This window comes from Rhipicephalus microplus, chromosome 8 (assembly GCF_043290135.1).
Source record: "Rhipicephalus microplus isolate Deutch F79 chromosome 8, USDA_Rmic, whole genome shotgun sequence".
NCBI lineage: Eukaryota > Metazoa > Arthropoda > Arachnida > Ixodida > Ixodidae > Rhipicephalus > Rhipicephalus microplus.
In genome coordinates, this window is record NC_134707.1 from 81577952 (window position 1) to 81599566 (window position 21615).

At 48.7% G+C, this 21615-nt stretch overlaps 1 protein-coding gene across 2 annotated transcripts in view; it reads right to left on the reverse strand.

Moving 5' to 3' along the window:
• LOC119163860 (uncharacterized) overlaps positions 1–21615 on the reverse strand; it is a 106773-nt gene that overhangs the window by 49898 nt on the left and 35260 nt on the right. For both annotated transcript variants that reach the window (XM_037415932.2, XM_037415933.2), the window contains exon 5: positions 7947–8131. In XM_037415932.2, the coding sequence (XP_037271829.2) occupies positions 7947–8131 (185 nt within the window). The remainder of the gene's footprint in view (positions 1–7946; positions 8132–21615) is intronic.

Consider the following 21615-nt stretch of genomic DNA (forward strand, 5'->3'; position numbering starts at 1 on the left):
AATCGGTAGGGGGTGCTAAGTCAGCCCCTACATGGACATAATAGGAAGGGGGCACTGCGACGAACTTTTGTTCCCCCCCCCCAAGGAGAACCTTGATAGACGTACACTATCCCCCCCCCCTTAAGGAGACTATGATAGACTTACAGTATCCTAGACGCAAATGTTCATTCGCGGGAGCGGCGCACGCACCGACATTGATTTCTGGTGCATACCGCTGTAGTTACTTCGGGCACTGGAATGACAATTACTTCTAAAATAGTCTAAACTGTGGTGGGTGAGCACTATCAATTTTTTAACGTGTTCTTATATTCTCTAAAACATACAAACCCGCTCCAGTTAAGAACGTGCCATTCTGTGCTTAACTTGGACAGTTCTAAGCCAAAAGATCAAGCAACACTGTGCATCGGCCTTGGACGCGTGGGCGTCAACGCGGTTGACGCGTGCCAGTGGTCAACGTTACTAGAATAGCTCCAGTTGTAAAACTCTCCGCCGGCGCCCCTGCTGCCGGTGTCTCCACTCCTCTGCCCGCCACCAGATGGCAGCACCGCTCCATCTTGCTCCGCAGCAGACGCTTCGCCGCAGCCGGCTGCGGCCTAAATCTCTCGCGGACGGAGTGTTTGTGGCTGTTTGACGCGTATTTTTCACATCTTCTGGCGTTCTGCGTTAAAGAATTTGTGATACCAGGCGAAACCGGTATTTACCCACAGCGGCTTGGTATATTTCCTCGCGTATTTCACTTCAAAACTGGGTCTCCGCCACTGTTTCAGGAATGTAGCAGTTAGATACACGGGTACTTTTAAAGGCGATTTGATGATGCCCGCATAAAGTTTGTGAAAGTGCCAGAGGCGCCCGAAAAGTGTTTACACTCTGGCCAATTCACACTTCATTCTTTACAGGCTGGTATCGCGTGCCTGTGAAAGATGTGCGGCCGTTCGCCTGTTTCCGCCACTATCAAATGGTGGCTAATTCACTCCTGAGAAGTAATGGGAAAATATCTCCGTCCCGATTTTTAAAGCGGAGATTATATGGCTACGGTTCCATGTACTTTACGTCTTTGAAAAAAGCCTGAATCGACTCCAGAGCAATTTCATTAAAACCATACTCGCAAGGCACCCCAGACAGAATTTGATTTAGGCGGCTGGTCGTTGGAAGGGGAAGCAGCTTTGTATTTCGCAGAAGGTTGTACGCTCTCGGGCTTGCAATGCGAAGTAAAAGGCAGTTCATTACCCACACTTTAGTGTAGCGGACACCTCGTGGGCTCTTTGCCTTCACCTGTTGTAGTGACGTCTGAAATGCAAGCCTTTAAATGGGTGGCACTGAGCTCAGTGCCTCCTCGATGGCCACAGATTTTTGGTTTTGCAGCTGTTTCCTTAGGTCAGCCACTTCAGCCATGAATGAAACTCTTGCAGATGCTGCTATTATTGCTTTCTTGTGAAGGTTTTTTACCTTTTTCTGTCTTTGTGACGCTCTTTTTTGCTTCTGGAGCATTTGAACTTGCTGCTCTTTCATTCTCTTGTGGCACGGCTTGCACCTCGCTTCAGAAGAAAGCACCTTGCACTTGCGTGTATAGCTCACAGCTTTCACTCTTTCCACCCCGTGACAGACATTGAGCTTGTCAACTCGGTGTACGAGATTGGCTAGGTTTCCTAATGTGCAGATGCTAACGTTCTTCAACGCCGTCACCACGCGGCCAAGAGCACTTGCGGTGGCTATGTTGTCAGTCCCCACCACAACACATTTTTCAATTTGTTGGAGCCTTCGATGGGCTGTAAGCGTGAAACACACCATATACTTTCCATCCCTGTCCTCGAGAGTAAGCATTCGCCACAAAGACGGCAGCTGAACGCTTTCCAGGTCACTCAAAGTAACTTCCTCAAAATCTGCGCTCCAAGCGGTCTGAGTTTCTTGCGCATCTTCACCCTGAACTACATCAGAAGGCGAAACCAAAGGGCTAACTGTTTGGCCTGTACTACGTTCCCTTCTTTTCCATTTTTTGTCCGGCGGCTTCGACAGGTACGAGGGAAGATTAGGGAAAACTTTCGGCACCGCACCCTCTACTAGCGTCCACTTGCCCCGTGGCACCTTGACTGTTTCTCCATTGATAGTGTGCACATAACACTTTTGTATGTCCTGGTCATAAAAATGCAGATCACACACCTTTGATTTTTCCGCAAGTGCCCGGTCGGCACGCGGAATCGCTTTGTTCCACGCCGAGAGAAGCGTCGCGTCGCTGGGAGCAGAAAAGAAGTGGCGTTCTGACTTATTCGCATCGTTCCGGTAGCTGCTCGTGCAGCCAGGAACGTAGCACGTCGGCATGAATGTCGGGAACACAGCACGTCGGCTGGTGTGCGACGAAGGCTGCAGTAACGGAAAACCACGTGAGAGCAAGCGAACGCTGCGCTGGTGCCGCCCGTCGACGCGGCCGGCGGCAGGGGAGAGGTGAAGCTCGATGCGACTGCAGCGCCACGAGGCGCACGGACAAGCGGCGGTTCCACGCAGCTCCGCAGAGTTTTACAACTGAAGCTATTCTAGTAACGTTGCCAGTGGTTGCGCGCCCTTTTTTTCCACAAGCGCAAATAGACGCTTTTAACGTTTAGGCGCGTGCATACGCGTGCCAGTGGTTGGCACTTCATTGCGTTGCCAGCAAGAAAGGGAAGTCACGTGTGAGATGCCACCAAGCCGTATGGGCTGCACAATCACAGAAATAAAGTGAGGTGTTCATTGTCCTTCGGGGATGCACTACTCGCTCCTCTGTGGTGATTTCCAACTGCGCTTGCCTCCCACGCAACAATGCTGTAACCATAACAATTGCGATAAACAGCGGAGGTTTCAGTGCATTGAATCCAACCGGAGCTATGGCAGAGCAAGTCAAAAACAAGAGGCAAAAAAAAAAAGAAAAATGTTGCACTCAGAAACACATTGTGTGCTATGCAGCGGAGTTCCACTGTATTGTTCGATGTAAACTGCTAATAAACAGAAAGCCTGCTAGTTCGAACTGATTTTCTATTCCTTTAAAACTCGTATTAAAGAGGCTTAAAAATATCTTTAAGTACAGACCATATCACTAAAATACCTGCATATTTGAATGACAGCACAAATATACAGTCGATCTCGGATATATCGAATTCGAATACAGTTAAACCTTGTTAAAACGAAATTAAAGGTTGGCCGCGATTTGCTCATTATAACCAATATTTCTTTATAGCCGCAGGGAGTATTTACTGCAAATATTATGCACTGTACTTACCCGAAATAAATAACGGGCAAAATAGCATCTCACCTCACGGTGGTACGCAACAAGATAACCACATTCCGCAAAGAAAAACGAAATGAAACGCACTTATTTTATTGCACTTCAAACAGACTTGGCTCTAAATAAGTCTATAATCGGATGCTGGTGCATCTTTTTAATGCAAATGATGGCTAGCTCAGCTGCGGCCGCAATGTTCAAGCCATCTTCTCCGCCCTCGAAAGCGCTGAAGTAGCGGCGCAGTGCGTCCACCGCGTCTAATGCCTCCGACATTACCAGAACGTTGGTCTCCCGCATGGTGGTCAACAGAGTCATCGTTGCTGGTCTCATACAAACCATTGACAGTGCGCACAATGTCATCATCGGAGAGCTGTTCCGTAACCATCACTTCCGAGTCCGCACTCACATAGTCGCGGAACGACTCGCTGTTGGGCATGACACCGGCCTCACGACCTGTGGTCCATGATGCTGTCCAATGTGACGAAACCGTCCGGCGCAGCGGGCTTGTCTAATGATGGCTCATCACTGGCGTCTGGTGCGGCGGAAAATGAAGCGTGTCGAAAGCAATTTGCAATCGTGGTCCCCATCACACTCATCCACGCCGCTCGAAGCATTTCAAGAGCAGCTGTACGTACAAGTCAACATTGGTGTCCTGCTTCAACCTCATGTTGAGCAGATGCCTGTCAATCACGTGCTTGCAATAACCTATCTTCAGCGACATAATCACGTCTTGGTCAAGCGGCTGCGATTTCGCTGTGCAGTTGACAGGGAGGAACAGCAGCTCGATGTTATATGGAGAGCGGCAGCGGTGTGGTGGGCGGTGCAGTTATCTTAAACAAGGCACACCTTGCGGTTCGCCTTCTTGTGCCATTTCAAAAGCCATTTTGCAAAAATCTCCCTTAACATCCAGGCTTTGCGATTGGCCGTGTAATTGACCAGAAGCTGCTGCTTCCTCTTAAAGATGCAAGGGATGTACTTTTGCCAATTACGAAAATTGGCAGCTTCTCAGAACCAGTCATGTTGACACAATGTAGTGCAGTGATCCGCAGCTTACTTTGCTTGCTGCCATGGCACAGCTGACCTCTAAGGGCTAAAGTCTTGTGCGGCAACATCTTGAAAAAGAGAGCGGTTTCGTCCGCGTTAAAGATGTCCTCCACGTTGTATTTTTCCAGCAGTCGCACGATGTTATCTTTTGCCCACTTCCTAGCCTCTGCTTTGTCGACAGATTTCGAGTCGCCGTAGACCACTTTCTCGACGATGTCATGGCACTCCTTGAAACGTTGGAGCCAACCCGAACTTCCAACAAAGTTGTCATAGCCCATGATCCAGGCAAAGTAACTTGCTTTTGTTTGTAGCATGGCATCACTCATCAGCAGATTCACGGCCCATGTGTCCGAAAACCACTTAAAAACAGCCCTTTCGACCACTCCAAAGGCAGCAGTCCTCATCCTTTTAACCTTTCCTTTCACGCCACGTGCAGCAGCGTCGATGATGAGCCACAGCTTGCTCAAAAGCGTGGACAGTGTACTGGTCGACACGTCAAAGCCTCTTGCCACTTTGCTTTCCTTTGTTCCCGCTTCAACGGCTTTTGTCATTGCCACCTTCTGATCCAGCGTTATACGCTTTCGCTTCCCGCCTGGCACATTCATGTTGCTGGTATCACGAGCACAGCGCGATAAAGATAGGGTAGAAGCACTAAAAAAATTGGCCCCGTAACTGCATGTTAATCTGCAAATGTCGTCGAAAGAGTTTAGTCTTGCCTCTGGAGAGGCAAGACTATAGGCAAGACAAATCGTTTATTTGATGTTCTATGCAAGAAAATCGGTGAATGGTAATCTGGAGGCGCTGCGTTAGAGTGCCTCGAGCGTGCAGCGGAGGTTAACGAGCACATCAAGTCACGTCACACGTGAGAATGAGCGCTATCTGGCAGTTATCTTGGAAAACGTAAGTGTGCGGCTCTGAGACAGTTGTGCGTGCCCGTTCCAAAGGTGATAAGGAGTAGAAAGTAAGGCAACGGGTAAGTGCCACCACCATGCTGTCTTAGCAAAACGTTGGAAACACTTGCCTTTTCGTGCAAGCCAGCGCAGCGTGATAAACGCTACGGTCCTTAGAATTACTTACGTATGCCTTTTCTAGTAAAAGGCACACATACAGAATATATACATGTTGTTACGGTGCCGCAGATATGTGCAATAATTGCTTTTCAATTGACAATCGCAAAAGTATGAACGCTGAATCTTGAGCAACATTGGTGGGCACTGCGGATGGGGTCGGCCGTTTGGAATATCAGCTGGTGCCGTTTGAGATACCTGGTATCGTTAAAGGTAGACAAACAGACAAACGGGCAGACAGACCAAAATTTTTGCATCGAAGGTCTTCAAGAAAGACTGTCGTCTTTAAAAAACCACGCACGCAAAGACAACACGGCTAATGTCGGCGAGTGACAACACATGAAGTGGTTGCAGACTGGCATGCCGCGGCCATGGTTACTGAGGAGAAGTGGGGAAGTTGCGAGTGGGCTCACGGATGCAGAGAGAGAGAAAGATTAGAGGGGAAAGGGTGCTTTTCTTTGCAGCTTGTTAGAAAGCACGACTCAGCACCGTGAAGAAGGGGACAGGAAGAATATGAAGAAGACACAAAAGAAAGAAAAGGGCGAGACGTTCATAGAGTTGTGGAGTCCTTGGCTGTCGGCGGTAGCCAAGCGGCGCATGTGCAATGCCCGTGCAACACCCTCACTTTCAGAAATGACATGCGCTTGGCGCACCTCAGCTTTCACGTGTTGCTGGAAGATGGGTGGCGGGAGTTTTGAACTGTTGCAGTTGCCGCGTAACACCATCTGAAATTCGCATTGTGCACTGTCGTGACATCAGCTCAGAATTTTATTTCCTAGCGAAATTGATTCATTATATCCCATGACAGGCAAATTTTACCTCGTTAAAACGAGGTTTTGAATGCATTGGTTTCTACGAGGACTTTCAAGGGGAATCACAATTTTCTCGCTATATATGTTATTTTGTTATAACTCATCTTTTTATAACGAGGTTTAACTGTATACAGAATTATTGGCTATATCGAATAGTTGAAAAATACCCATGTATTTCCTATGCAAAATTATGGGACTGGCGCTCCTGTATATCGAACTCCCGCACAGCGAAACATTGCTGTATCGAACACTGCGCCCCGCCGGAGCCCAGAAAATGCATTTTCCCAAGCAGATATTGATCAATTTTTGGCCGTGCAAAAACACGTCGCGATTCCTTTGCGCGCGCAGGTTACGAAAAGGCAGTGTTATTCTACCGCGCTGATCTGGTTCGTTGGGTGGCGGTTACGAGTGCACCAGTATGGTTGATGCGCAATCTGCAGGTTTTAACGTGCGGGCATAGTGTTTTTCAAAAATACTGATAGCCGAGGACACCAAAAGAAGAATGCAAAGTGACTCGGCGACCTTGTTGTTATATTCGCATTCCCTACCCTGTTTGTCAATGCACAATGACATGGCGAGCCTCAAAGGCATGACCTTCGAGATGCACAACCTCATAACGTATTTTTGGTGTTTTTGGTTTCAAAACACACATATCGGTGGCTGCGCTTTTTCTACCTTTTTTGCATTGAAGCAGTGGCAGCCAGCTACAAAGCCACAAGTGACAACAATATAGCCAACATGTCAGTGGTGGGAACTCGGCATTGTCTTTTGCGCCTTCTAGACTTGTGTACTTCTCGCCTCATTCCTGATAAATCCTCATTCCACAGTTGAACTGAACGATGACCTGCTTGTAGCGATAAAAATTATGACTGGCACTTGGAGCTACGTCATGTAAAGCATCGCTAAGCTTCTTGCAAGCCAGGTGGCGACTTCCGATACGTCATGACCGCTGACAATGGCGTACGGTGCCTCAGTGAATTCTGTGACTTATCAGCATGTCCGGGCATCATTTCGGACAGTGCGCAACTTTATTGGTACAGGTGACGACCTAGCTACTTCTGAGTGCATCCACGCTGAGATCATGGCTGCCGTCGCTGGTACCGTGAAAGTGTAGTCGTGCGCCTATGAATATGCCAACGCCTTGGCTGTCACCGCTAACTAGCCTTTTGCCGCGCTACAAAGCATGCTTCGGCGCAGTCAAGGGAGCTGGATTCACTTATTTGAAAAGCTTCAAGTGATATTGAGGATGACTAGAACTTGACAGTGCGCAAAAAGCAAGACAAGTTTACGGACTATTTTCGTGCAAAATGAAGTGCGGTAACTTGCCGTTCACACCTTGTTCTTCATTATACTGTGAGCGAATCATTATGTTAGCGCTTGTAGCGACTTTTGAGGTCCGAAGTGCTGTAATTTAGGCCTTAAAAACACATATTTTGTATTTGGAATAATTATTACATCGAACTATTTCTTGATTCCCTTCGGGTTAGATATATCGGGGATCGACTATACATAACTCAGCAAGTTTCATCTGTATTTGTCACGGAGTGCAAAGAAGGTTTGAAGCAGTGTGCCGCCTTCACCACAGACATCATAAAGAGCGCGAGCAGCGAGCTCTGTTTACGTACGTTACATCAACATTACCAGATCTGACTCCCATAATGTGTGATGAACAAGATCAACTAAATGAGAGTTTCGTCGCGAAAGAATCGTAAATGGCACAACAGATAAAGCAAATGACACAAAAGACGAGTACTTGGTCATACGCTTGCTTACCGAGCCGTCTGTAGTGGCATCGCATTGTTGGTCGCATTGTTGGTTCTTTCTGCCATTCCTGCCACTTCTCCTTACGCTTTCCTGCGGACTTTTCTGAGAAGACGAGTTGTCCTCATGTCCGCTCTTTGGCTCAGACAGCCGCCGCTCAAGCTTTTTCACCACTTCAACCAACGTGGCAACTGTTGCTAAAAAGAAAAAAGAGAGCACTGCTGCAGTCGACTTAAACGTCACAGTCGTCGTCTAAAAGAGCGCTGAGTCGCAAATAAAGGCCATGAAAGAAACCAGTGTCAAGATGCAGTAACGTTAAGTTGCAAATTAATCTACTTCACAAATTATACTGCAAGATCGAGCACAAGCAACCAGTACAAGAAAAATAACTTTAGTGCTTACAACCGAGATCTTTACAGAATGAAAACATAGAAAGAACACTGTTTCAAAACAACCACGCCATTACCATGACATTACAATGCTGAGGTCCTGCGAACATGCAAAAGCGAAAAGAAATAAGATTGTGGCAACACAATCTGCACAGCTCTGACCGCAGCCTCCACCTCGCTATCTTTTCGCTTGGCGTGACACGGCTGCACGATGCACACCACATTCCGATAAGCCACAGGGCCGATAATCATCCGAGGCATACGTCACCGACCGCGCCTACAGAACTGGGCTCCAAGCTCGCAGGAAGATACATTCTTATTTATCTAACCGTTCGAGCTCAGTATCGGCATGCTTGCCCTGCTGCTGCTACTTTCACGTTAATAAACGATCGTTATGTTTCATGTCGGGATGCTACGTTTCTTCTAGGCCACATCCCACATCTGGTGACCCGAACGTGATCCCAACACGCAACCTTCTGATGGTTGCATCTCCACGTCTCATGCGCACCGGTTCACGCTTTTCACGCAGGATGGCTCTCCACCTTCGGTGCCACTCGCAGCCTCAACACCCCCCCCCCCCCCCCCCCCCGAAAAAAGATCGGCACCCCCTGGCCCCTCTTTCAACTGATGTTCTTCCACGGCTGCTACAACGCAGCCCGTTCTTTTCACGACACGCTCTGGGCGTCTGGTACCCCTCCCAGACTTCTTCAAGCCCCGAGGGCTTTCCACTCCGCAGGGGAGTGATGTGGCAACACAATCTGCACAGCTCTCAACACAGCCTCCACTTCGCTATCTTTTCGCTCGGCGTGACACGGCGGCACAGTGCACACCACATCCCGATAAGCCACCGTGCCAGTAATAATCCGAGGCATCAATCACCGACGGCGCCTACAAAACTGGGCTCGCAGGAAGACTCATTCTTCTTTATCTAACCATTCGAGCTCAGCATAGGTATGCTTGCCCTGCTGCTGCTACTTCCATATTAATTAACGATCATTATTTTTCATGTCGGATGCTACGTTCCTTCTAGGCCACATCCCACAAGATCAACAATGCATCATAAGAAAAAATGTACAGAGAACTACCGTATTCACCCACGTAATCCTAGCACTCGCATAATTCTCGCACAATGCTCAACAAAAAAGTGAATTTTTTTACACGAGCGTTTATCGCACCCATACAAATTCCAGACGGAATGCCGCCTGCTCCTTCCAACCACTGATGATGATAGTGAACAACAGCCTGGCACTATCTCTTAAATATTATGCATACTATCAATGCACAAAGCTCCGATCCAGTGCAAGCAAAGCCAAAGTGGCAAGTGTACATTGTGGCGTGTTAGTGTATGACGCTGTATGTTGTGTCCATTCAGTGGTTAGTCTACGGGGAGATAAGAAAGCTATATGGCTGCTTTCAAGTTGAAAGCAATTGATCATGCACTAAACAACAGCAACAGGGCCGCCAGTAGGCACTTGAGAGATGACGAGTTTTGTGTTTGCTAGTGACGACAGCAGCACGGGGCAGCTCAAAGCTACTGAAGAGCGCAGGGACTTCCGTGAGCCTTAAACTGGGATAGATGGTAAAAATTTTTTTTCATCAGAAGGTAACTGCGAATGATTCTGTGTTAGATGACCATTAGCCCAAGGTTGACGTCATACGCTAACCTCATGCGGGCTCCTGTTGAGTGACGAACATGAGCACTACACCCGCAAGCTCTGCATACGGTATTCTAAAGAACTATCTGCTTGCAGCTTTTGTGTCTCAAATAAATCTTGCCTTGTGTTTAACCAGTGGGTTTGTTGTTAAGGTAAGTACTTCTCAAGTCTTGTAGTTAGTCGTTAGCATGAGAATCCAGATTTCCGACCACTTCGTTTTGTTTCTTTCCCCCCTCCTGCTCCACACGTCTTCGCAAAAAATTTTCCTTGCGTGATTCTTGCATCCCCCAAATTTCATCGGTTTTCCACGAAAAAAAGTGCGAGGATTATGCGAGTGAATATGGTACATAGACTAAGAATATTCCACCTTCAAGAAACTGCAGCGTGCTCTCGATAATTGAAACTGTGAAAATTCAAATGTTTGAGTACTTAAAATAGATCTTAAATATCTGATTGGTCTGCTATGCTTTCAATGTATTGAAAGTCGCTTAGTTCACAAATTTTGGTTTTCAATCACTGAAAATATACACAGAAAAAGGTTCGTCCGACACCCCAGACAAACTGGATGCGTGAAATTCTCAGTTTGTTTACAGGCAGTACACCTTAACGATCTCGACTTGAGTGTAACAGCAGAGCCACGACCCGCAGTTGACGATGAATTAACAGGTACATAGCTGCTTTGACCACGGCATGAAGTAATTGCTTGAAGGTGAACTTCAAAGTGCGAAGCTTATTTTAATCTTATTTAAGCCGCATGGAGGTGGTGGTGAAACTTTATCACCCAAAAAGGTGTCCTGAAGGACACTCGGCTAGACGCCTGGGGTACAGGGCATCTCCCACATCGGGACAGAAAACCCGAAGCTCTCTGCCGCCTCACGGGCCTCCTGGACAGCCTGAAGTTGGTCTGCCAGTGAAACACTTCTTAGCACCTTGGCCCACCGTTGTTCCTTGTTCTTGGCAAAAGTGTCCCTTGATGCACAACCACAGAGCATATTGTTCAAATCTACACGTTCACAACATTGTTCAAACACATGTTGTCCATCGTAGTTTGGGTCAATACGCTTCCTGCGCCAGGGGCTGGTGTACGAGTTAGTCTAGAGCAAGCGTAACGTGACCGACTGGCTACGCGTTAATTTCTTATACGCGAGGGGGAACTCTCGCCGGTCTAGATAAAAGTGCTTCGTAATTTTATTGAAAGTGTATAACTGATCCCCGTACTCTATGTGCAGTGTATATGGGGAAACCGGAGTGACGCGGTCGATGAGTCCTCGCGCCACCTCGTGTGCCGTCTCGTTGAGATTCCGCAGGTTGCCCCCTAAGCTGCCTATGTGTGCCGGGATCCGGCATGTGTGCCTATGTGTGCCTATGTGTGCCGTCTTGTCTATCTGCCTTTTGCGAAAGCTCTAGTTGCTGCTCTAGAATCACTTTATATTGTTGTGAAGCTCAAGTCTGTTACTAGAGCTATCGCTGCATGTTCGGCTACATCCGGCCTCTTGGTGTAAAGAGTGAGTGAGCTGCGTGTTTGTCCATATCTGTTAATTACTACGACCAAGTAGGCGTGCTTTCCCAGTATGCATCCACAAAACTGCCTGGTCGGGAAATCTTGCCGCGAAGGTTCTGGCGTGGGCGAGTCTTCTTCCATGATTGTGGACCGGGTGTACGTTTCTTGGGAAGGGGAGCACTGTAATTGATTTTACCATAAACTTCTGAACATAGTCCCTTTCCGCTAAGGTGTGCAAACCGAGCATGACAAGGATATCTCTGCCCACTTTGGTGCTGGATAGGCGTGCGATGTGTGTCGTGTGCTGGGCCTTCGGCAAAGGGATTATGAAGTCCCAGCAGTAAAAAAAGAGCAGTGGAGGTATTACCCGGGAACCCCAACGCTGTCTTAAAAGCCCATCGTATGTGTACTTCGAGCTTCTGTCATTCTACTTTTTTTCCAGTTCAGCGTCGCAGCCACGTATGTAATGTGACAGAGAACAAAAGCGTGTACCATTCTGATAGTGTTATCCTTGCCCAGTTCTCTGAGCCGATTCATAATGCCCCGAAACATTCGAAGCGCGTTCCCAATCTTGAATGCGATGTTGTCCAGCATGACCAAGTTAGTACCATTACTTTTGATGGTGAGTTCAAGGACGCTAATTTTGTCGACTGTAGGTTTGCGGGTGCCGTCCGAATTACTTAACTCTATGCTTAGAGGGACGGGTCTGCGCCAGTCTTTTGATGGGCGCCCTCGCCTGGGAGGATGGTAGATAAGCAGCTCAGATTTTCTGGAAGAGCAGCGAAGTCCCATTGAGGTGAGATGTGCTTCGGTGATTGAGATTGCGTCTTGCATGCGGGCTTCTAACTCCGTATCGCTGCCACCGGTGCTCCAAATGGTGATATCGTCTGTGTAGATGGTATGCTCCACATCTGCTATTTCTCCCAGTGCACAAGAGATCTTTGCCGTAGCCAGATTGAATAAGAATGGCAAAAGTAACGAGCCTTGCGGTGTTCCCTTATCGCCCAGCTCAAAGCTTTCAGAGACGTGCTCGCTATCCTTAGAGAGGCCGTTCGATCCTTCAGAAAAGCACTGACGTATTGATAGAAACGTGTGCCAGAATTGTGTTCAGATATAATGGTCAGAATGGTTGATGTCGAATGTTATCAAAAGCTTGCTCCACGTCGAGACCCAGCAACACCTTGGTATCTTGTGTAGGGCGATCCAGTAGACTTTTCTTCATTCTCAGCATGGCGTCTTGCGTTGATAAGCCCAGCCTATATCCAATTGTTGTGTAGGGGAAGTATTCCTTTTCTTTGACGTACTCTATCAGTCAGTTCAGAATTACATGTTCGGCTAGCTTTCCTATGCAGGACGTTAGTGAGATCGGCCTCAGGTTTGATAACCCCAGACGTTTTCCAGGTTTTGGGATGAAGACCGTATTAGCATGCTTCCATTTCACAGGCAAATGGGCGGTTTAACAGGCTTCGTTGACTTGTTCAGTTAAAAAGGTGACCGAATTGCTATCTAAATTTCGGAGAGCCCGATTCGTGACGCCATCGAGGCTGGCTGCAGAGTTGCTGTCGAGTTCGTGAATTGCATAGCAAACTTCACTCTCAGTGCAGTCCACGTCGAGCTCAGATTTTGGGGCTCCGTGATAGATCTTCCACGGTGAGATACTGGGTTGTCACAATTGAAGCGGTAGGTAACGTTTAACTAGGCCGTCAACAAGTTCTTCGGCAAGACTATGTTGCATTGCGCAGTGTACTAATTTGCTGAGCCTAATGCATTGTACAGATTTGGACTTCGTGCCTTTTTCGTCTAGGAGGTGTTTTGTGAGCCTCCATCCACTCCCTTATCAAGTTTGACCGTTGAGGGAGTTGCAAACTTCGTCCCACTGCTGTTGGGAAGGAACCATGCAGTATTCTTCAATAGTTTTGTTGAGTTCGGCAAGCTTCTTTTGCAGTCTTCAATTGAGTCGTTGACCCTTCCAACTGGCTAGTATGGAGTGCTCTGCTTTGAGAAGGTTCGCTAGCCGGCTGTCCATTCTATACCCTAACGTCCGTGGTAATTGTTCGTCCCGAGGCTGCAATGTCGGCTTTGAGCTGTTCAGTCCAGCTTGCTATCGTGTGGTCTGTGGTTTCTCCGGATGCGTTTGATGAATGCGTCCGTATTTTGCGAAATTTGTCCCGATCAATTAGTTTGTACTCCCTTTGCCTCTTTCCTGGGAGTTCTGTGTCAATTCGGAAAAGGTAGTAATCGCTGCCTAGGTCTATGCCCGAGTTACACCAGCCGCATTTCTCAATGCCCCAGACGAAAGTCGGGTCCGTTGTAGTGTCGCGGCATGTGGAAGTACCACACCTAGTTGGAGTATCCGGGTGTGATGAGAGTGAGATCAAAATCGGACACGGTCATATGAAGACGCTCACCTTAGCTAGAGGAATAGGCGTAGCTTCTTGCCTGGTGTGGGGCGTTAAAATCGCTACCTACAATTGAGAGACTATCTTTTGGGATGCTCGCGATCTTGCCGAGCATGCTTCTGAACTCTTGCCTTGTGTCCTTAGGGCTGCTGTACAAATTAGTGAGAAAGATGCTTTGCTTGTTCCCTACGTGGTCGTTAGTTATAATCTTGATCGCGAGGTGTTCTAGATAGCAGGCTGTGTGGTGGATCTCATGGCGAATGTATTGGATCTTCTTGCAAATCAGAACAGCGACGCCTCTGCCTTGCTCATTTCTGTTGGTTTCGGCCTTATAACCCGTAAGGGTAAGTTCCATTGTGAGCATTTTTTGCAGTAAAATTACGTGTGGTTTCTCTGTTTCTGATTTTACCAATTGCAGGAGGACTGCCTTTTTTGAGGCAATACCCCTGCAGTTCCATTGACAGATGCGGAAGTTTCGTGTCTTATTTGTTACTGCCATGTTGACCTTCATAGCCCCCTTCGCTTGCAGTAAAAGCAACTTGTAGAGGGCCATGCACGCCCGTGACAGGTTCGGTAAATAAAGCCAGTAGGGCTAGCAGCGAAACGTTGTTCTATGACAAAAGAAGGAGGTGAACGATTGATTTGCATAAAGAAGAATATTTGCACAAACACAACACAAAAAATGAAAAGAGAATGATTGAATCAACTAAAGGTAAACTGACAAGTACGGTCAAACAAAATATCAATACCAACGCAGTTCTCGTTAACGAGTTTGAACGGTCTTTTCAGTACAGCCGTTAAAGTTCTTGTATTGGAGTCCGGACGTGCAAAAAGACAGGTACGGCTCAGCAGCGGTTAACGCCTATCAACAGTCCAGGGAGGAAGCTGCCGTTGTGGGAGTGCACAAGCTTGGGCCCGTAGACCGACGGCGCGCTGCCGCTCTCAGCAGACGACGTCATCTGCAGCGCTGTCTTCTGTTCGAACACCGGAACCAGGCCTCGCCAGGAACTCGTCAATAGACACGGTGGTGGTTGAATGGTCACCAGGACCCCGTGATTGTCGTTGCTGGCTAGGTGGATGCCTTGACGCCTCGGTACCTGCACCCGATGAGCTCGCATGCCGCACCCTAGCCGCGTTCTTCCAAGCACCAGCACGATTCTTCCTCTTCCTTCTTCGATGCCATGGTTTTGGATGTTTCTTTGCGATTTTCTTGAGGCTTTTCTTCTTTTCAATCACCATTGTTTTCCGTACTGGTACAGGTAACACACATACAGTAGCCCATCTTGCCACCCAAAATTAAGAAATTACTTGACTCGCGCACTTCACTGACAACAACACGGATGTGCTGTGACTTTGTCTGCATGGCTGGTACTACCGTGTTGTTCATATACATTTCTATTTTTCGAAGTCTCGTGTTAAACTTCTCCATTTTCTCATTCATTCACATCATGCTCTCTTTCATTAATCCCATATTTTTGCTCATGGCGTCGATGGCGTCCTTGACGTCTGACCGCACAACCATTCGTGGTTGCGTTACAGCTCGCTTTTTTGGAGCAGGGGATTCTTCACGGCGTTCTCCCTGTCTCACAATCTCAAGTGCTTGGAGAGTTTTGATATCGGTTGCTGGTTCAGGAGTGCTCATTGGTGTACAGCTGTTTGCTTTACAGTCTTCGGATAACTCGTGGATTATCTTGGTATAGGCCACTTTAAGCTCTCTTCAACTCCTGTTCTAACATAGCTATCCGTTCTTTATCAGTGTTATAGAACTCATGGCTTTTCTTTGGCTTAGTCCTCGTGGTGCCTCTGACTTTATCCGCCTACATGCTGTTTTCATTGTTCTTTCCCGCGAAACGCACCTGTGATCCTGAGCGACTCCTGCTTGTGGTCGATTTCCTCACAGGTGTGCGGCTTCGCGATCGAGAGCGGGAATGGCTGCGTGTCAACGTCTTCGACGTAGATCGACCTCGCTCTGTCTGTTGATTGTCTTCCTCCAGCTCTACCGGACCTTGTTGCTCCAACCGTGCTCATTGTCGTCGTGCACGCACTACATACAAGACGAGATGGGATTTCGAGCACACCTTGTCCCGCATCACGTGCAAGCCACCGCACAGCTTGTATTGCAGATTGCACACATGAGATGATGTTGGGTTAGAAATTCCGCAGCCTCTGCATTTGGTGGAGCCCAGGTCAGGGCAAACGTCCACACGATGGCCAAGTTTCCCCCATATGTAGCATATGTGCACGTGTCTGCGATATAAGTAGCAGGGTACCAAAGTGGGTCCATATCTGACGAAGTTCAGGATGCGAAGTCCATCAAACACAACGATCACTGATCCTGAATTCTTGATTCTTTTCACCGCCAGTGCCAAGGTGTTGCGGGCATTCACGATGTTTCTTTCAATCGTATTATGTTCGTCAGCAGTGTCGATGTGTTGAATTACCCCTTTGCAGGTGTCGCTTGGGGCAGCTTCGTAAGTGCTTACTTCGTACTTTTTTCCGGCTATCTGAATAGCCCCTATGCTTGTATACTTATCTGCATTTTCTCTAAACGGCGTGCTCACCATCATGATATTCTGTACAATGTTGGGAAAAATAATTTCCTCCGTGGTCTGAACTGAAAGATTTGCTGCTGTTAGAAGAGCTTTGCTCACCAAGATAAGTCCGACCTTTTATATGTTCAAGCCACTCTTCGGGCGAAACACTATCTTGATGTTGTCTTCCGGTAAGGATGGCATGGGTGAGGCTCTGAGCACACGATTCATAATGTTAGGAGGCGTTCGAGAGGAGCTCACCTGTCCACTGCTTGGACGGTTTCCTTGTGACATAAGTCGGGCAGTTGTTTCGGCGCGTTCCTTCTTCTTTGTTTTCCGGCTGCTCACCACTTTCGAACTCGTGCTGTCCGCGGCGAAACCATGTCTTCGTATGCTGCGATCTTTTGTTCGCCAGATGAGGATGAAACACCCAACGTTGCTTGTGGATCTTTTGTCGAGCTGTCCCTTCCATCGGTAGTAGAAGCCATTTGCATTTCACGCCTGGCGCAAACGGTGGGTATATACTTCGCCGAGCTAGACCCACAAGGGGCGAGGCCTAGCTTGCCGCCAATGTGACGCAAACACAAAAGCCCAAATCAAATGCGTAAATGAAAACCCACCGGGGTGAATCTGGTGTCCGGGTAATCCTGGCAACTTCAGACACTCCCTCGCACTCTTTTTAGATTGATCATAGAGACATAATCGACCAAAAACATTTGAAATGCGGCAGACAGGGAAGCGGTTTGTCGTGTCGACGGCCGTCGGCGTTTCTTTAAAGGGCCACTCACCAGGTTTGATAATTTTGAGCTGACAAACGCGATGCGTATAGGAGGCGTTCATGATCCCGTCTGCCAAAATTTGCAACGCTACGCGCCGTGCAAATGGGTCAAATTTTAAGATGAACGCTGCTCCCCCTCCCTTCTGCTGGCGCATGCCCAGAGAATGATGACGTGCTAATATGAATGGCCCTACGTACACGGCAATGCAGTGACGTTGGTCCTCTACGTAGCTAACTCTGCTCTGATATTGTAAACAGTGGCACGTGACATGGCGAAAATTATTTAACACGGCATGCGTAGTTTATGTGATTTGTTGCTTGGGGAGATTAATAAAGGTCTAGATAAATAATGAGATGCAATAAGGGAATGTGAGCGTCTTTTTTCTATTTTTCTCCCGTGAATCGCAATGGATGCAAGGCTAATGTGTCGGCGTTTCCCATGCATTCGTGTACCCGCTGTCAGCGCATCGAGCAGACGACCGCCATGGAACGCTCCTACGCGTTCGAGCACTCGTTGTGCTCATCTATTCTACCACGTTTAAGCCAGAATTTCCAAACCATCCCGCAGAAACAGGCAGAAGACCACAAAATAACGCTGGTCAACAAAGCAACGCCGCTCGCGTGCTCAGGGGTTGGACTTGTTTGGGCACGTCATGCGCACGTGACATCTTGGTTGGATGCCTGAGAGGGTGGAGAAGAGATTTGGCTTGCGAAGGCTACGTGGAGGAGCGGCAAGGGTTTCTAGCTCGCCTCCTCTCATCTTCGTTTTGCGCCGCGTCAAAAAAAAAACATTTTCTCTGCTTGTGATGAACAGATTCAAACAATTTTTGTGGCAAAATGTTCCTCAACGGACACCCTGCCACTTTCACTGTCTAACTAAAATTTGGCACGGGGCCTGGTGAGTGGCCCTTTAAGGCGCATGTACTTGTGGAATTCTTTATACAACTGGTCATCTCTGCCACATCGCCGATCAAAGTGTCATTGAGGCCACCCTTCACATCTGCATGAATAACTAATCTGGCACATTTGTTTATGGTTTTGCTTGTAGTTTTACTCCAGGCATTTTTATATCGTAACTAGGTGTGCCTTGCTGTGCTAGGGGGTCATTTATTGCAGTAGTTGGCACTTCAAGATGTACACATATGACTGGCACCGCAGCAATGTTGACCACATTTCGAAAATAAGTAGCGTTCGTGGAGTTAGGATGCCTGATGTTTTGACGAGGTTCTCAGAGTTGCAAATCAACAAAATTTTTACACGTTCATTTCAGAGTCCTTCTCGGTGCCACTAAAACTTCTTCTATCATGGCCGCCCAGCTGTCCCTTCCAAACGCGCAGGAAGTGGCCCGCCGCCCGGTGCTCGGAGGCAGCTCTACAGCTGCTGCACCAGTAGTCAGGTGATCACAAAGGAAAGTGGTGAGCCTTGGGCTGGGCGTAGCCTATGCATTGTGATGTCCTTACAAGTGCCTAATTAATGATGGTGGCACCTTCCACTATTTACAAACACTGAGTACATCAATAGAGCGCAGATGCTACCCATTTGCAATTTACAAAAAGAAAGTCTGCGTCATATCACGCCCCTTCCGAATCCCAAACACCGTAATTGCACAGAACTCTCATTATAATAAGCACCAATGATCTCGTCACATACCGATAACACTGCTTTCTTGATGTCTGCGTACACTGTTCCTGCCAGTTGCTTTAAAAAAAAATCTAAAGTAATAGCTTTGTGAAGAAGAAGATGTGCCTGCAGCAAGCAGCATCGCCAACGCCCGGCTCTCTCGGCTCGAGCTTCATTCATTGCTGTGTCGATCGCTGGACGGTTCTTCACGCTGTCTCATCGCTGTCTTTAACGGCTAATAAACCTCTTCACATTTGGTGGAAGGTGCTGTTGATCCCCGTTACTACACCCTGGAGCTACGAAGCCGCACGCTACCACCTGTCATGACTGACAACGCCACTACATCGGCGCCTTCGCCCCAGTTCAACTGCCCTGGCCATCCTAGGCTACAGGACTCAAAGGTCTTCAGCGGTGCGGATGGGACCGACATCGAAGACTGGCTCGAGCACTACGAACTGGTGAGCGCCAACAATAAGTGGGATGAAGCCGACAAGCTGGGCCACGTCATATTTTATCTCACTGGCGTCGCCGAATTGTGGTTTAACAACCACAAACACAACATCCCCACATGGAGCGTCTTCAAGACGTCATGTGCTGAAGTGTTCGGTCGGCCGGCTGTACGCAAGCAGCGGGCAGAACAGCGCTTGCTCGTCTGCTTAGCAGACTGGCGAGACCATTACCAGCTATATTGAGGACGTCGTCGATCTTTGTCGACGTGCGTGTGACACCATGCCCGAATCTGACAAGGTCAAACACATTTTGAAGGGCATCGACGACGGCGCATTTCAAATGCTCTTGGCAAGAAATCCGAGCACAGTTTCCGAAGTCGTCAGCTTGTGTCAGAGCTACGACGAGTTGAAGAAACAACGCACTCTGACTTGGCATCCTCAGCATGGTGGTGAGTCACTGTCCAGTTTCGACACCCTGCCTGAAAATTCACCGTTGCTTCAGCAAGTTCGAGCCTTCGTACGTGAGGAAGTCGCCCGCCAACTTTCCCTAGTGCCCTTCACTCACGAGACCACCACCCGTCTACTTGCCCCGCTTCGCATTGCTATTTCGGAAGATGTTGCCCAAGCTGTTCCTCTTGCGCACCACCAGCCGCCTCTATCCAGCCGTGTTCACTGCCAGCGTGTCGCGCAGCCGGTAGGCCCTCTTGTCGCCTATCCGCCAGTCGTGCAGCCTGTGGCCGCACCCCTAACGTATGCAGCGCAGCCTGTGGCTCCTCCTGTCGCCTGTTCGCAAGAGATGTAGCCTATAGCAGCGCCGTTCAGATATGCAGACGCTGTGTGTAGGCTTCCGCAACCTCCCTACACCTCGCGCTCACAGCCCGCACACCCGGCTGCTTATATTGCACCTTGGGCGGCACCACCAGTCGCCAATCCTTGGAGGACGCCAGATAACCGACCGATATGCTACGCCTGCTTCACTCCCGGACACGTTGCCCACTACTGCTGCCGCCGACCTCAGACGTTCGGCGACTATGTCCGATCGTCGCAACCCGGCAGCCAACCCTTTGCGCAATACGGGCCGGTCTCGTCACCTCGCTACGCCCCTCCCAACGACCTCGACTTCGTGACGCCGCGCGCACCCTCTCCTCGTTGGCGATCTCCCTCTCCCATTCGTCGCCGGCAGAGACCTTCTGACCAAGAAAACTAAGCACCACAGTTCAAGAGGCAAGAACTGCGCGATTTTCGAACTGTCTAAGCCCTCGCCCCTCTCCTGCTAACGTGGTTGCAGTAACTGTTAAGAAAGTTATTGTACTTTCGCCCTTGTGGACACCGGCGCCACTGTTTCTGTTATTGCCACTAATGTCTGCCGTGTATTACGTAAAGTCACGACGTCGCTTACGGGACTGTCACTCCACACCGCAAGTGCACAGTAAGTAACGCCTCTCGCAGCCTGCACAGCAAGAGTGTCCATCGAAGGCATTGTTTACATTGTGAAGTTTATTGTCCTTGCTGTCTGTTCGCATGACATCATCCTCGTATGGGACTTCCTATCCTGCCATAATGCCGTCATCGACTGCGCACGCGCTGAAGTTGAGTTTTCACCCTTTCTGATGTCCCATTACTTGACGCTCTTCATCAGCCACCGAAGTTGTTCGTGCATGAAGATATTGTTACGGTGCATCATCGACAGGAGCAAGCTTGACACTTTGCGAAGATGGAGAAGACGCCTGTGCGTTAGGCGCTTGCGCGAGAGACAACTAAGCCATCTTGTTCGGCTGCCGATTCTCTGTGGACGCTATCTTATAAGCCTAGATCTCGCCCCGTCGCATTTGGTGGAGCTGCTGGGTAACCGCCTGGCAACGGAACTTCGCAGCGGCTGTCGTTTGAAGGGTCATTCCACAACGACGACGAAAAGTACGGCGTCTGCATCTGCTCCTGGTGTTCCTGCAGCCGGAGATGATACGGTAACTACATCTCCTTCTGCGACCACAACCTTCGTGCTCGAACCCCCACGAGATCCTGGCACGTTCAGCGGTTCTGGCGATCCAGATGAAGTTGACGTTGAAGATTGGCTGGCAGAGTACGAACGTGTGAGTACTCGATACCGAAGGGGCCCGACTCTTATGCTGGTGAACCTGTTATTCTATCTTAGGAGAACCGCCAAATCGTGGTATGAGAACCATGAAACAGAACTTGGTAGTTGGGCAGTGTACAGGGAGAAAATGTTGGACCTGCTCGGAAAGCCGATTGGAAGAAAAATGGCCGCGAACAAAATGTTCGCGTCTCGGGCGCAGACCTCGACCGAGTCTTGCGTCTCCTATATAGATGTGTTATCGTTATGTCGCAAAGCCAATGCCGA